This window comes from Phallusia mammillata, chromosome 1 (genome assembly GCF_965637545.1).
Source record: "Phallusia mammillata chromosome 1, kaPhaMamm4.hap1.1, whole genome shotgun sequence".
Taxonomy (NCBI): domain Eukaryota; kingdom Metazoa; phylum Chordata; class Ascidiacea; order Phlebobranchia; family Ascidiidae; genus Phallusia; species Phallusia mammillata.
The window spans coordinates 21,095,145-21,112,364 of record NC_137252.1 but is presented as its reverse complement, the minus strand read 5'-3'; the positions used below and the strand labels follow the sequence as shown (position 1 = coordinate 21,112,364).

Genomic DNA, 17,220 nt, shown 5'->3' with positions numbered 1-17,220 from the left:
TAAACACAAAATTATTTCAAGGCCTAGAAAAACTTGAAAGTAACTTGAGGGGTCACACTATGAGATATTTCTTTGCAGTTGTAACATGTCAACAAAAACAATGCATTACTGCCTAAAATTCTATGGAGGGCTTTATGTAGTTGAGGGTTGTACCACTTTACAAAGCTTTGCTTGGTCTCTGTTCAGTTCGACCCAATGCTTTTTATGCATGTTGGATCCAAATCACTAATTCTAAAAAAAATTTAGGCATATGGATGGCAATGCATATATCCGGATGCTTGTGACTTCGTTGAGTTTGTTCATCACAATGGTCATTGTCTAAAACACTGTCCTCACCAACACAAAAAAGTGAAAAATGGAACTTCTTTGATTTGTGTAAAATGCCAGGGAGAATGCAACAAAAGTAAGTTTGCATCTATGCATATTTCAAAGCTCATGGTCTATTTGTTGGCTCCCTAAAAGGCACAGGTATTGTTTTTGTCTGTTTTTATGGGTCCCCTTCCCTGAAGGGGACACATTGATTTTACTCTAAATGTTTGTTTGTTTTTTCTTTTTTTTTCTTTCATTTTTCTTCGCCCCAAAGTTTGTCCAACTCGTTTTTCCATCAAATCCTTGATGGATTTGGATGAAATTTACACAGATGGTAGATATAGTTATGCAGATGTGCGTCCCACTTTGTTTTTGTTGATAACCCCAGTATTTACCCCGCTAGCCCCCTAAAATGGGTATTTTTTTGTTTTGCCATCAAATGTTTGATTTGCGCCATTGCAGTTAGGGGGTGACGTCAGAAGTATTAACAGTTGTAACTTAAAACTTTTTCGAACGATTTGGCTGAAATTTTGCAGTACTATTGATTGAGTCATTGAGGTTTCATATTTTTTTAGTTTAGTGTCAAAGTTTAGTGCCCATTAGTTACCCTACTAGTCCCCTAAAATGGATAAGTTTATAAAACAGTGTCGGAATTGGCTAAAATTTGGTCAGCATGTGGGCTATGGTTATCTCTTGAAATGCACTATTTTTGACTTTACATGTGTGGGGACCCATGAGTTTCTGCCTGCTGAAACAACTAAGGTTATAAAAGATGATGGCTAATATGGGACCCAATACCAAATAAGCATAGGAAATATATTTATGTTTTTTAAAATAAGTTATAGTTCCGGTATGAAACACTGATCATAAGTCACATGGACATTGTGTGTGCATCTTTTTGAAACAAAATTGCCTTATAACTCTTAACACTTTCTAACACATGTCGAGGCTTTATCAAGAAAGTAGTGTAATCATCAAAATTTGCTGTTCCAATTTGAGATTTTAGGTTTCTGCTCTTCCCAGTTTTTTAAACACTTTTTTATTTTTTAGTTTGCAGATTCACAGAAGAATCATTTGAAGTAACAAACTTTGAATCCTTACAAATGATACAGAAATGTACTGTGATAGAAGGGCAACTTATATTAAGTTTGTCTGGTGGATGTAAGTATGACTTCACATAGCTTTATCTTATACTAAACAATTACTATCATAACTTCAGCTTGTTAGTATGTACAGTCATAATGATTCTACTGGCCAAACTGCATTTTTTTACTACATCCTTTTCTTTAGTTGTATAAAAATGTATTTTTAGCTTCAGTGGATGTTGACAACAAATTAGAAGAAGCATTGGGTGAACTTCAAGTTGTTGATTCTTTGGTTATTAGAAGATCTTTTCCCATTGTGTCTTTATCCTTTTTTAAGAACTTGCACAAAATTACAGGCAAAGAGGAATACTTATATTCACAGTAAGGAAACCATATTTCTAAAAAAGATACACTTTATTATTATTATTAAAAACGATTAAAACCTTTTTCCAAGCATTCACCTGTAACTGTAATTACCTGAGACATTTAGTGTGCTTTTTCTGTACAATAGTAAAAGTAACTTAGTAATTTTTTTCACAAATTTTTTTTGTCAATTGTCTTTTGTGATTACCTAATCAAGGCACCTGCCTTTTAACTATTTTTAGGGGAAATGAAAAATACAGCCTATTCGTGGTTGACAACTATAACTTGAAAGAACTTTGGAATTTGGGAAAACGACCAGGAGTTGCAAACTTTAGTATTGATGGCGGAAAAGCCTTTTTTCATTTCAATCCTCACTTGTGTTTGGACAAAATCTACCAAGTTAGCAACTTAACTAAAGCAGTTGAGGATCCAAAAGATATTTCTACCACCACTAATGGAGATCGAGTTGCCTGTAAGTAAATCTTTTTTGTGTAATAACTTTTTTTCCATGAAACGTATGTATATAGATGATGTTCAACTACCATTGAACCTAAGCATCTGTATGTAGAGGGAGGGTAAATACAATATTCATCCCGCTAAGAGCATAAGTTGTGGCTGCGTAAAAATACTTTCTGTGTACCATGCTTGGATGGAAAAACAGTTCATTACGACAACAAAATTTTGAAGTAATATTTCATTATGGGACACATATTGATTTTACTCGATTTGTTTGTTTTTACCTTTTTATTCTTATCCCACCAAAGTCTGACCCATATTGCGATGAAATGTTTGATGGATTTGGATGAAATTTACACAAATGGTAGATATAGTTATGTAGATGTGCATTCTGCTTTGTTCGTCTTGATAACCCCAGTATTTGACCCACTATGCCCCTAAAATGGATGAGTTTTTTAATATCGTTAAAATTTGCTCAAATTCTGATAGCTTGTGGAATATGCCATTTAGGTGTCGATTGTTGTGTTCAACACTGTAGCCCCAACATTTACCCCACTAGGCCCCTATTTTGCTGGGCACCATAAATGAAAGATATCAGTCGGGTAATAGTGTAATAAGGGCAACCAGACATATATACTTATTTTTGCATTGCTTTGTGGACGTTATTGTGCCATGAAAGTTTAAAAAAATTAGAGGCTCAAAACGCCTCTAATGGGTCAAATGTTTAAACATTTAGAACAAAATTTTACAGTACTAACATGCACGGTAAAATTGTGTGTTGAATATTTTGTTATTTTCTTCCCAAAGTTTGTCCGACTTGTTTTTCCATCAAATGTTTGATGGATGTGGCTGAAACTTATACAGATGGTAGATAAAGTTATGTAGATGTGCATCCCACTTTGTTTGTCCAAATAACCCTAGTATTTACCCCGCTACCCCCTAAAATGGGTGAGTTTGTAAACAGTGTCAGAATTGGCTGAAATTTGGATAGCTTATAGAGTATGACATTTATAGATGTCGATTCGTGTGTTCAATCCTGATAGGGCTGAAATTTTGCAGTACTATTGATTGAGTCATTGAGGTTTCATATTTTTTAGTTTGTGTGTCGGACTCTATTAGTTACCCTACTAGCCCCCTAAAATGGGTCAGTTTTTTAAATAGTGTCAGAATTGGATCAAATTTGGGTAGTATGTGGACTATACTATTTGTAGGTTTCAATTGATGTGTTCTATCTTGTAGCCCCAACATTTACTTAACTAGCCCCCTAAAATAAATGAACTTTTAAAAAATGTCCTAATTTTATGAAATTTGCAAAGTTTATTAAACATACTAAGTCCTCAAATGTTATGTTTTGCCCTGTAGCACCACAACTTAACCAACTAATCTCTAAAATGTGTAATTTTTCACAATGTTTGAATCAAATGAAAATTGGACAGCTTGTAGAATTTGCTATTCATTTTTTGTTTTACCCCATTATGCCACTACTTACTCCTTCGTTTCTTTGAAAAAGAACACTAAATAGGACATAATTTAAACAATACCTGGGGTGAATCTAAATTTATATAGTTTGTACTCTACATAGTATTAATATTTAAGCCCAGTCCCGATCACTGCGTTTTACCTTACAACACTAAACTTTCACATGGTTATCTCTTGAAATGCATTATCTACAACTTTGCATGTGTGGGGACCCATGAGTTTCTGCTTGCAGAAACAACTAAAGTTATAAAAGACAGTGGATGGTATGGGACCCAATATAAAATAAGCATAGGAAATATATCACTATTTTAAAATAGGTTATAGTGTATGTGCAAGGGCAATACGTGATTAGCCACCCTTCTAGTTGTTAACAATTGTTTCCATATTGCATACTGCCAAACTACAGAAGCTTCTGCATGAAAAAGTTCTCATGACAAGTTTGTTATTGCAAAAAATTCTAATGTTTAAGATTTTTAACTAGAATTGCTGCAAATAACATAATGTCAATGAACACAAAATAAATGTCTAGGTATTTATGGGTCCCATTCCCTGAAGGGGACACATCTTGATTTCACTCTGATTTTTCTTTTTTTTTCTTTTTTCTGCCAAAGATTTCCATGCACTTTTGGCATGAAATCTTTGGTGGATATGGATGAAACTTTCACAAATGGTAGATATAGTTATGTATCCATCTGCTTCGTTTGAGTTAATAACCCCAGTATTTACCCCGCTAGCCCTAAAAATGTAAAACGTTTTTGTATGTTGCTGCGCACCACAAACGAAAGATTTCTGTGGTGTAACAGTATAATAAAGGTTACAGAACATATGCTACTTGTGTTTGTGCATTACTTGGTGGACGTTTTTGCACATGCCAGTTAGAGGGGTGTTAACAGCTTTATGACGTCAGAAGCATTAACAAATGTTGCTAAAAACACCTCTAGTGGTTAGAAATTTAAACATTGGCCGATTTGGATAAAAGTTTACGCGACTGTTGATTGGGTCATTGTAAATTCATATTTTATACTTTTGGGTGTAGAACCCCATTAGTTGCCCCACTAACCCCCTAAAATGGGTAAGTTTTTTAAATAGTGTCGGAATTAAATGAAATTTGGACAGCTTGTATAATTGTCATTTTTAGGTGTCAATGGTTGTGTTTAACCCTGTAGCCCCAATATTTACCCCTCTAGCCCTCTGAAATGGGTGAATGTTTTAAACAATGTCCGAATTGGATAAAATTTCAACAGTTTATAGAGTGTGCTATTTACAGTTGTCGATTGTTTTGTTCAACCCTGTTGCCCCAACATTTACCCCACTATCCCCCCACAATGGGTCAATTTTTTAAACAATGTCTGAATTGAATGAAATTTGGACAGCTGCTAGAGTGTGCCACTTATAGGTGTCGATTATTGTTTTAACCCTGTAGCACTATCATTTACCCCACTACCCCCCTACAATCGTGTGCAATTTGCCATTAATAGGAGCTGATTGTTGTGTTTAGCCTTTTTTCTCAGATAGAGAGAAACCTTGTATGAATGGAATGATATTCATTACTATGAGAAAGTTTGTTGTTGTAAGATAAAACACAGTGACCGGCACTGAGCATAAATAAATGTGCTATATGGACTACAAACTATTCAAAATGTATGAATGGAATGAAATTTGAATACAGTATTTTTCCGTGCATAATGCACAAAATTTAATTAATTTATTGTCCTAAAATCTGGGGTGCGCATTATGCATGGGTACAACAATTTTTTAAGAAAATCTCCCTCGAAATAAAACTTGAAATCACACCTTTCTTCTTGTTTGTTGTCAATCGCGCATCACATTCAGCCATCCTGTCAGTGAAATTCATAATTGACGACACATCGTTTGATGCGATGGTGCAATCCTTGATGGTGTGTTATTGTCAAATATTGTTTGTTTTTTAATCTCCATCGCAGACCGGATATCATGTGGAGGCCGCCATTACAGTACTAGTTTAAAAATCGACACCTATATGGCGCTAGATATTCAAACTCGGCAGCGGAAATTCGGATCTGATGCGCAGAACGGATGCGCAAGACACGTCAGCTATATAAAGAGCGAGAGTTCAGTTTTCTACCTATTAGTTTTAATTCACAGTTTAATTAGCAGTTTCATCTAGATGGCTGCTGTAATGCTTGCTCGATCACCTGCTCGTTTGCTGTCACAATGTACCCTACGCAATTTTCTCCGAAACATTTCTTCGCTATCGAGTTTGCTGGTGCATGCGCAGTGATACTGACCAGCAGAATAACATCCGGTTGTTCCCAAAGATGATCTTTTTTCTGAAATAATTTTACGTTTACGGACTTAAGTAAGAGTCAAAGTTTGGGTGCGTATTATATATGGGTACTGGTTTTTTTCCAGCATCGACATGCCATTTTTAGGGTGCGTATTATGCATGGGGGCACATTATGCACAGAAAAAGACGATAGTTTGTAGTCCATATAGCATATTATGGGTCACTGTGTTTTACCTTACAACAACAAACTTTCTTATAGTTCTCTCTTGAAATGCATTATTTATGACTTTGCATGTGGACCCATGAGTTTCTGCTTGCAGAAACAACCAAGGTTATAAAAGACAGTGGGTGATATGGGACCCAATAAAAAATATGTGTAGGGAATATATCAACGCTTCAAAATAGGTTATAATGTATATGCAAGGGCAATATGTGCTAAGCCACCCTTCTAGTTTAATCCTAAAATCTGACTTGTAGACCTTAGAATCAGGTCATTAGTTTTTTATTTGCATCCACACCACTAAACAGGCAATTTACCGCTGTTTGCTAAAGGTTGAAAAAGTTCCTGTCAGTGCAGGGTAAAAAAACACCCATCAGCTGTTCACAGCGGGCTGAAACTTGCCTTAATGCGAAACATGTGATTACCCCTTCACTTGTGATGCTAAGAATCGCAGAATGTTCAATGTTTTTAAAACAGGAAATGTCATGATTTCATGAAAAAAACCTCGGGTGGAAAGAGTTAAAATTATTAATCTGTCCATTAACCCAGTATACCAGTGTTATTTTTATTCCAACTGATCAAGTACACACAAATTTTAATACTAAAAAAGCATTATTGGCTTGAATCAGCTTCTTTAAAGAGAAAAAAAACACTGATTTGCAGGTGACGTTGAAGAAATGAACATAACGTCTGCAAGTGTTTTTAAACACACACTTCGCATTACTTGGCAAAATCCAAACATAAAGGATTACAGGACTTTAATTGGTTTTCATGTCTATTACAAAAAAAGGTAACAAACTTCTAAGAAAAAGTTTGTACATGTACATTCAGTTTATATGTTTATTTTATATGCAGTGCAACAAAAAATGCTACTTACTCAACCGGAATATCTGCATGTGGCCAAAGCAGGTATGAAAACGTCAAGACATGTTTGGGTCATTCTATATGTTGCCAATGTGTTTCAATTTCTGCAGTTGGTCTATAAAAGATGTGAAAAAAGCTGGAGAACAAAATGGAGATGAAGCGACATGTACAGACACTGTGATCAAAAACTTGGTCCCTTTTACTCAATATGCTTTTTATGTTACAACCTCAACAACAACTACAGCACGAACTGAAGCACAATCAAAAATACACTATGTTGTCACTCCCCCAAATGGTAAGCGATTTTGTGGCCCTTTTCTTCTTTTTATCAGTGCACAACTAATCATCAAAGTTATGAAGTTTCATCAACCTTTCGCCAATGTTGTTTTGAAGGACTCATGTTGCCTTTTTATTTATTTGCACAGCACATGGGTTTTTCTTGTGTTGTTAAGAAATGGTGGTTTAAACAGAGGTCACTGAAGGTCAACTTACACAATTAAGAACGATTTTTTGTCGCAACACAGCTTCTTTATTTTTAACAAATAAATTCGAGAAACAATACTTAAGTCATGTATAAGTTAGACAAATCGGTAATGTTAAACACTATAGACCAGTGTTTCTTAACCTTTTTAGAGCTCATAGCCTTTGAACTTTCATGAAATTTTCTCGTGCCCCCTGTCTACAATGGCCGACAGAAGTAAATTTAATTGTAATAATAGGAATTAAACTCAGTGTATTTATAACTTAGGTGTTAAATGCATGCATTAAAACAGTATTGTAAGTAGTACAAAACTAACCCATTCTAGACATATAACAAAGTAACTTGTTATGCATTATTCACAATAATCCTAAATAGTGTATAATTTCACCCTGCATATCATACCCCTTGCTTTGGTGTACCCCTGCTATAGACTGTGTGCTTTGAAAACTGTTTCAAAAGGTCATTAAACGCTTGTTCATCGTCTCACTGTGAGAGGTTATAATTTGTAATTTACCTTTGTATCTAATGGCTTCTTAATTTGTAGTGTCTCTAATACAACTGTTAAAATTTTCTAGAAAATTTTGTGTTTAAAAAATAAACTTGGACAGCAATATTGAGGTCAAAGCGAGAGATTAAATTGGAAGTATTTTTGTCCATTCTCTTTTACTACTTATGTAATTATATGACAATAACGAGGCAAAAAGAATCTAACAAAACATATGTAAGCTTGGATTAATGGTTTCTTATAATTTGTCCTTACAAATCAAAAGAAAATCGCACCATTTTTATGGCGCAATCATATAAATCAGTAAATTGGTCTTAACATTAATTAGCTGACAAATTCAGCACACGATTAAATCAGTCTGTGCATTTCTTATTGCAAAACCTTACGGAAATAGATTTCGCCCAAATATATCAGGTATGTTGCAGTTAAAACACACAAGACTTTGCTGCAACGGCTACAACACCACTACTGATTTGTGACTGAGAGTTTACGCAGGGGGAAAAAAATGATAAGATAAGAACGTTACCACAGGACACGCAAAAGGACGCAAGGGAATCAAAACAAACAGTGCCTATAGTGGACTACTTCAACTGTGGTAAAATCATCTTGGCAATATTTATCGTGGCATCAAGTTTTCCAAACCATTTGTCCTCGCAAATATCCAACAACTGCATTTCGGGTTGCTCCAAGAACGTTACTTGAAAGCATTGATCGATTGCGGGTTTTTTCTTTAAAACCGTCGAGTGGTTGTAGCTATAATGGTGGAGCATAGCCGCCCTGTCATTGGAAACCGAAAGGTCGCATGCATTCCAGATTGACCTGTGTGCATTCCAACATGTGGAAAACTTGTTCTTTCTTTGGCCCACGTAGTTTTGTTCGCATAGAATACACATAGCCATGTAAATACCATAATTCCGACAGGTTAAGTTTTGTCGCAGTTTGAGCACTTTGTTGTTAGTTTTGAATATATGCGTCGGAAACACCATTACAAACTTTCCTGGTTTAACTTTTGGAGTATGCTGCCTCTAAGCCAGGGGTGCACAACCTTTTTGCTAAGACGGCCGCATCGCAGATGGTTATTTCACCAACGGCCGCCAATTACCTGCTTGCTTTTGTTTTTAAATTTATTATGTGAAAATAGGGCTTGTACCACATACATAAACCATCTAATGGCGTCTAAAAAGCCCGGATAATTTAAAACTTGATCCACAGATTAAGCTAAACAGTCTGACGACCAGTCTGAGCTATTTATGACGTCTTAATCTCTATTGTGACGCAAGAGGTGACTGATTATTTGCATTGTTTGCACACAATAGGCGTATATAAAGTGTGATGCACAGGGTTACTAGGCTGGTAATATTCTTTAGTCTTACAAAATCTATTGGAAGCAGTTTGAAAGTCAAAATATTTAGCAAAAGAGTTTTTTTTACGTCACGGCCGCCAGTGCATATATTTTAATAAACATGCGCACAGCCGCACAAAATCCTCTATTCGGCCGCATGCGGCCGTACGGCCGCAGGTTGTGCACCCCTGCTCTAAGCACACAGCTACATACTTTTTTTGCCTTTCTGAGTAGGATACACACTGTTTTCACATGTAGTTATTTCAATTTCAGTTATTGTTACCTGTTTACTGCCTTGATTAATTTAAGCAGGGGTTATATAAAGTCTATCACAAAAGGTTTGTATATTTTAGATCCAAGTGTTCCACGTGATGTCACAGTAACTGCTAATAACCAATCGACAATTCTTATTGAATGGAAAGAACCTCAACACCCTAATGGAAGAATTACTTATTACACTATAAGATGGAAACAGGAAGTCGAACAAGGAATTGAACTTGTAAAGAAAATTGATATGTGTAGCAAAGGTTTGTATAAGGACTGTTGCTTTGTGAAATATCCAGGTAACCAGGGGTTCTCATCCAGGGATAAACTGATCAACAACTGATATTGTTTAAACTTAATTCCATTTATTTCGAGGTGTAAATAGGAGGAGTTTTGAACATGTAAAGAGTCTAACTAAAATTATCTGCTCCGCTTTTAAACATGTGTTTTATTGTGCAACTTTTTATAATTTTTTTTCACATTAATAAACATTTGTATAGCACTAGCTATGTACTACAAAAATATGAAGTGGTTGCAAAATTGTATTTTTTTCAGGTACTTTTGTGCACCAGCCAGAAATAAGAGTGCCTCCAAAAGAACAAACCAATCAAGTTGTTTCCGAGGTCAGTTAGCATCATAAAATGAGCCTAAATATTTATGGGTATTCTTTATTTAAGAGCTCTTATTGTTTCCTCCATTTTTTTCTGTCGAACACTGGTTTGATACCCGAATATGAACACAAAGAGAAAAAATAAATAAATGTAGACATGTACTAGATAGGGATCTAAAGTTGATATCTACAAATGTTAACTCCAACTTACCCAGCAGTCCATCCAAAAGGCCCCAAAACATAGTTAAATGTGTCTTAGAATGCCAAGGGTCAAGCAGACGGTGAGTTTATGCCAAGTCAATGGGATTATTTTACAGTTTGTGTCGCAAACCAGGATAGATACCCCTACTGTGCAAATTGTGGAGAAAATTGTCTTTGGGCACAAGAACTACAGAGATGCTTCTTACATGTTTTCCAAAATGTAATGAAACACATTATCAAAACACACCACAGCACCAAAACCACAGGTTACTCCTGTTCAAATGCATAACTTAATGACATAACCAGATGCATTGTAATGCCATAGGATATCTAGATTGTAATTATGGGACAACTTCCCTGAAAGGGACTGATGCTGATTTCATTATTTTGGCATGAAATCTATGGATAAAACTTGGTAGATATAGTTATGGGTCCCCTTCCCTAAAGGGGACACATATTGTTTTTGTCCGTATTTTTTTTTGTCTAACACTGGCGTGTGAAATGTGTTTGGTCAAGAAAGAGTGCTTTAAATTTATTCAAATTTACACAGATGCTAGTTAATAATCCAGATTTAATCCTGCTGAAGTTTGACCCCGATTGACCCAGCGGTTCACCCACAGGCCCCCAAAACGTAATTTTTTTAAAACGGCTGTACTGACTAAAGTACAGCATCTTGGAGTTTCATGCTTTGTTGTTTAGTGCAATGTAAGTTTTTTTAAAGAATTTTGTATCTTTTCGGATTCACCCATTTTCACCCTTTAAACCCCGAAATAATCGGTTTTAGTTTTAAGGCAACTAAAACACTTTGGTGCAGAAATATTTAACAAATTTAACAATTGTTTAAGCAGGGTATTTGTTTAGTATTTAAAATTTTGCCAGTTACCTTTACAACCCATTATATGTGTACGCTATCAGTCAGATATAAGTCAAGAGAGGAATTCACTGGTTTACGATTAGGGCAGAACGGGAGTGCTCTGCTTGACGTCTGGACAGACGTTTTACAAGACAGTCGTTTGGGTGATTAGAAATCAGATGTTTTTTGTGTGCAGCAATGCTGTGTCGTTTTATTGAGTTATCACGCACATTTTCAGTTTTGGCGAAGGTTTTACACCTAAGACGTAATTTAAACTCAATAAAACATACTTCGGTTTCGTTTATGTCAGGCAAAAAACGTCGTTGATCAACATAAATATGAAAAAATAAGTTTAACTTTTTCGAATGCCTCGATAAATGGTCTTTAAATTCTCTTGTCAGCTTGACCGTCGCATAACCATGGGTCACTAAAGGTCAACTTGTAGTCATTACAACACAGTTAAGAATTTTTGGTCATAACGTAGCTTCTTTATTTTTGACAAATCAATTCAAGAATCAGTACTTAAGTCATGTATAAATTAGGCAAAACGGTTTTGTTGAGCACTAAGGACTGCATGCTGTTAAAAACCATGTCAAAAGGTCATTAAAGGGTCGTTTTTGCGAAGCAAAGTTAAGTGAAAAACAAGTTGTTATGTATACCTTTGTAGCAAACAACTTTTTTTATATAGTGTCTAATCCAGTGGTTCCCAACCTTTTTGACCTTGCGGCACCCTATCAAAGAGATAAATAGTTTGCGGCACCCTGGCAAAACTGGATACATTTTTTGAGGTTTCTGTATTTTAAATAACTGTATGAAATAAGGAGCCGGGAAGAACTGCGAGATGCGAAACTTAATACACACTGAAACTCGGTTAGAAATAAATAATTTCCACACTTTAAAGTTATAATAAATAATGGGCCGCAGTATTGCAATATTAATATCTCGCGGCACCCTTGGCCATTTCAATTGGCACCCCGGTTGGGAACCACTGGTCTAATCTAACAGTTAAGGCTTTCTAGAAAATAAGTGTTTAAGGTCAAAGCAAGAGATTAAATTCAAAGTATTTTCCCCGTTCTTTTTTCACCAATTATTTGTAATTATATGACAATAATGATGCAAAAAGAATACAGACAAAAACTTTTAATTTTTTTTAATGCTTTGTGAAAAATTTGTCCTTAAGAATCTAAAAATAACCGCAACATAGGTTGACTGTAAATCCATACAAACACGCGTGTGGGGACCCATTCGTTTTTGCTTGCAAAAACAGTCATATATGTAGATAAAATTGTGTATAGTATAGTAAATTGGTAAATATCGTATAGAATATATAAAATTGAAGTATTATATATCAGAAAGCCACTTTTCTAGTTATATCGATGTGTTATTTGTTTTGTTTGCCATGCTAGCCCCTAAAATGAATATGAAATCTTTTAAACAATGTCCAAATTAGCTGAAATTTGGGCAGCTTGTTGAATTTGGCATTTACAGGTGTCGATTATTGTGTTTCGGGCTGTAGCTCCACTATTTACCCCACTAGCCCCCTAAAATGGGTGAATTTTTAAACCATGTTTGAATTTAATGAAATTTGGATAGCTTGTAGAGATTCCTATTTATTGGTATAGATCAGTAGTTCTCAACGGGGGCGCTAGCGCCCCCCTGGGGGCGTTTGCTCTCACGAAGGGGGCGGTGGAAAATAATTGGGCGATTGGGGGGCACTGGGAAAATATAGAGCAGATAAAACGAAACAAAACGTCAAAGTCATTTTGTCATATCTTCCATCATCGACCAGTAAAAGTAGATTTGACTATTCACTGTATTGTGTAATGTACAGTGAATACTTTGTTTGCTGCGTGTTTTTGATGGTGATGATGGTGATGTCACAATGAATTTTATACAAATCACAATGCGTCATTTGTCGGGGCTTGTCTGCGCTTTGAAAGCTAAATTTGCAAGTAGCAATTGACTTGTGCTTGGCCGAGACGAGCTAGAACCCGATTACTTGGTACTGAGCATCGCGATTTTTGATGCTCGGCGCTCACATTAACTAAGCCGTTAGACCAGGGGTTACCAAACTACAGCAAACATCGACGTCATTTCATACGGCCTGCGTGAGTGTTTGATGATCCAAAAGTTGTTTGTTTTTATCACAGACCAAACTAAAACTATCAATGACTTCATTATTGTGCGCGAACAAACGGCTTTCTATTGTTAATTGTGATGGAACAAATGAGTTTTGCCTGTGGAAGAGATTCTATAATTTTCAAAACAATTTTACTATTTGACAGTAGCACGATCTGACTTTAATAAAGATTGCACTTTTGTTGGTCCCGGAAAGACGCGCGTTAGGGCTTGCAACCTATGTGGCCCTCGCAAGATATTTTTAATGTTATCCGGCCCGCAGCGAAAAAAGTTTGGTGATCCCTGTGTTAGACAATTACTACAAAACCATACTACAAATTGATTACTTGCTTATTACACAATAATTTAAAAGGCCAGTCATCAACGGTTTTTGTGGCATCTCAATTGAACTTTGTTTACTGCTGGCGTATAGTAGGAGGGTACCCAAGAATAAAAGTGACTGTTAAAAAAACATCAAATAGTGTTAACAATCTCAGTTGCAATTTGTTACATAAAAAACGTTGGTGTTTCGCTTGGCGTTGGCTCTCTTTACGCGTTATGCAGAAAGGACCTATATATCCTAAGTACGGCCCTGGGGGGTGAAAAGGGGACCTTAAAAAAAGTAAAAACATGGAATTGGAAATGCTTCTGACGTCACAATACACTGAGCGTTAACGTGAGGTGCTCGACCAAACAAAACAATTGCGGTTTCGGCCCATCACGTGAACCAAGCTAAAAGCAATGAGCACTGTCTGTAGTCAGTGGTATCATGTTGAATTGACCATTAAAATATTTATGATTAAATGCTAAAACATAGCTTGTTAAACAGTCGGATCTTAATTATCGCATTGATCTTGTTTGTGGAAAAAATCGTTTTGATTTTTGTCAGTTTTAAGGGGGGGCGTTTATAAATTACGAACACGTAAAAGGGGCGGCACAAGAAAAAAGGTTGAGAAACACTGGTATAGATTGTTGTGTTTCACCCTGTAGCCCCAATATTTAGCCCACTAGCCCCCACAGTGAAAAACATATTTGTATGTTACTGGGCACCTAAAACAAAAGATTTCTGTGGTGCAATAGTGTTATAAGGAAAACCAGACATATGTTACTTGTCTTTGTGGGTTGCTTGGTGGACGTTTTTGTGTCATGGCAGTTAGGGGCTTGTTGACAGCCCTATGACGCCAGAAGCATTAACGGTTGGTACTCAAAATACCTCTAGTGGTCAAAATTTTAAACATTAGCTGAAATTTTGCACTACTATTGATTGAGTCATTGTGCCTTCATATTTTTTAGTTTGTGTTTTGAACCCCATTTGTTACCCTACTAGTCCCTTAAATTGGGTGAGTTTTTTAAACAGTTTTGGAATTGGCTAAATTTTTTGTAGAATGTAGACTGTCATTTGTAGGTTCCAATTGATGTGTTTTACCTTGTAGCCTGAACATTTATATTTTTTTATATTATTATAATAATTATTATTGAAGACAAGTGCCGGTCACTGCGTTTTACCTTACAACATCAAACTTTCTTATGTTTATCTCTTGAAATGCATTATTTTCAACTTTGCATGTGGGGGGCCTATGAGTTTCTGCCTGCAGAAACAACTTAAGTTTTAAAGACAGTGGCCTATATGGGACCCAATATAAAATATAAAGTATAGGAAATATAATAAAGTTTAAAGTAGGTTGAAGTGTATGTGCAAAAGCAAAATGTGCTAAGCCACCATTCTAGTTTTATATTGCTACTAGTAATGTCCACTTAATTTTTTGGTTGTATTTTTTTAAGCACCATTGGGTAAATGAGTTTGAAAAACATTATGTTTAAGTAACACACAGTACACTGTTTTCCATCATCTGAATGTTCAAATTATCCCAAAGCAACCATCCTTTGATTTGGCTGCTATGGGATAATTTAAAAGTGATTAAAATAGTTTCTCCAACAAATTTATGTGTGGAAAGTTAATTTATAGTTCTCTCTCCTTGATTCATTTCATTGCTACATTTTGTACATGCTCTTTTGCCTCTGAACCTTGTTTTTAACCTTTTTTTTTATTTCAGGGTACATGCCAATGCCCTAATTCACCAGGTATACAAAAAACTAGTGAAGAAGAAAGAATTGAAACACAAAAGTTTGAAGATTTTCTTATTGACACACTAGTTGGAAGGTATGTGTGTGTGTGTCCTTCAACACTTGTAGATGTGTTAAATGCTCATCATTTTTTGTAGTGCTCAAATAGACCCACAGATTTCTGTAGAGTCCAAGGATGTTTTCTCTTTATCAAGGTATGATTTCACCTTTGCACAAAACACAAGCAATGGCAATGCCTGAAATAGTAACTTTTATTGTTGAAAACAAAGCTACTTAGCAACAAAGCAGTTTTTTATACATTGCAGAAAGCGACGAAGCACCAACACGTCTTCTGTTAACCCCCAGACCACTGTTTTCAATACTTCTTTGCCAGGTTGTACAAAACTTGACTTTGAAAGAAAGAGTTAAAGGACAAGGGTTAACTAACAAACTTTTACCCAACAGATACTGGTCAAGTGGATCCCAAATATATGTGGAAAGAAATTAAAACAAGATGGAACAACTTCACATTAACAGGGTAGATTTTTGCCATTTGTTTCTACATTAAATAGTATTTGTCTCGTTCTTAAAGCGGGCACATTGTTTTTAGCTGATCTATTTTTTTATGTGGCACAAATTTGTTATTGCTGTTTTGTCAAGTAAAGTATTTTTTTATAGTTTATACATGCGACCAGTACATGTTTTACCTTATTCTCGGTATAAATTTTATCCCTATTTTCCTGACAGTTGACCATTAGGGTTTTCTGTTCTAAAATTAAACAATTTTAAAATGGGTTTTGATTTCTGATGGAAATGAAACTGTTAAAAAGCATGCACCATTCATCCTGTTACGAATTCAAAATGTATGTGTGGTTTTTGCTTGTAAAAACAATTATGTTGTAACAGGCCACAAAAATATTGGTACCATACTCAATGTATCCATCAAATATATATCCCTTACAATTATGGATGGTGCGTAAATATGGCACAGTATCTGTAAAATGGAATATATAGGAAAACCACTATTTCAGTTTAACAATGATTGTGCCCTATTTTTACTGTTACCAAATCGCATACCGTATTTACTTGATTGTAAGCAACATGTTAAGGTGTTAAAAAAATAATGTAAGCCTCTCTTGAATGTAAGATACTGTTGTTTCATAATACATCTTTATGTTGTTGCATAGTATAACTATTTGCCCATATATGTTAGTTACGTTGATAATTGTACCCAACAGAATGTATATCAACGTTTAATCTGTACATGAATACAAGTTTTGAGCCCCAAATAAATTAAAAAGTTTATGTGTAGAAATAATATCAGTAAAAAATTAATATGTAAGCCGCACAAACGGCAGCTAAAAATCAATATAAGCTGCGGCTTACAATTGAGTAAATACGGTATGCATATGTGTGGGGACCCATTAGATTATGCTTGCAGAAACAATTATGTTATAAAGTGCCAGGAAATAGATAGGGACCCAATGAAATGTAGGTGCCAAATATATTTCCAGATGTAGTATATATACATAAAACTGGCAATATATAGGAAAACCACTATTCTAGTTTAACTGAATATTGATTGCTGTGTTTTATTTAAAGCACAGTAACCGATCACTGTGTTTGACTTTATAAGACCTAAGTTTCTAGCGGTCAGCTCTTGAAATGCATGAATTACAACTTGCCATAGCAAAATGTGTCAAGCCACCCTTCTAGTTTTTGACTCGCCATTTTTTTTGC

General features: G+C 35.4%; 1 protein-coding gene across 2 annotated transcripts in view; it reads left to right on the top strand.

The window, feature by feature from the left end:
* Positions 1–17,220, top strand: part of LOC145209487 (insulin-like growth factor 1 receptor) — a 45,113-nt gene that overhangs the window by 15,420 nt on the left and 12,473 nt on the right. Inside the window, exons 7-19 of one of the 2 annotated variants that reach the window (XM_080079772.1) lie at positions 247–403; positions 1,360–1,470; positions 1,622–1,775; positions 2,000–2,229; positions 6,842–6,968; positions 7,034–7,087; positions 7,153–7,337; positions 9,724–9,897; positions 10,190–10,257; positions 15,471–15,577; positions 15,639–15,695; positions 15,807–15,874; positions 15,946–16,018. In XM_080079772.1, the coding sequence (XP_079935898.1) occupies positions 247–403; positions 1,360–1,470; positions 1,622–1,775; positions 2,000–2,229; positions 6,842–6,968; positions 7,034–7,087; positions 7,153–7,337; positions 9,724–9,897; positions 10,190–10,257; positions 15,471–15,577; positions 15,639–15,695; positions 15,807–15,874; positions 15,946–16,018 (1,565 nt within the window). The remainder of the gene's footprint in view (positions 1–246; positions 404–1,359; positions 1,471–1,621; positions 1,776–1,999; positions 2,230–6,841; positions 6,969–7,033; positions 7,088–7,152; positions 7,338–9,723; positions 9,898–10,189; positions 10,258–15,470; positions 15,578–15,638; positions 15,696–15,806; positions 15,875–15,945; positions 16,019–17,220) is intronic. The other variant, XM_080079773.1, reaches the window with a different exon arrangement.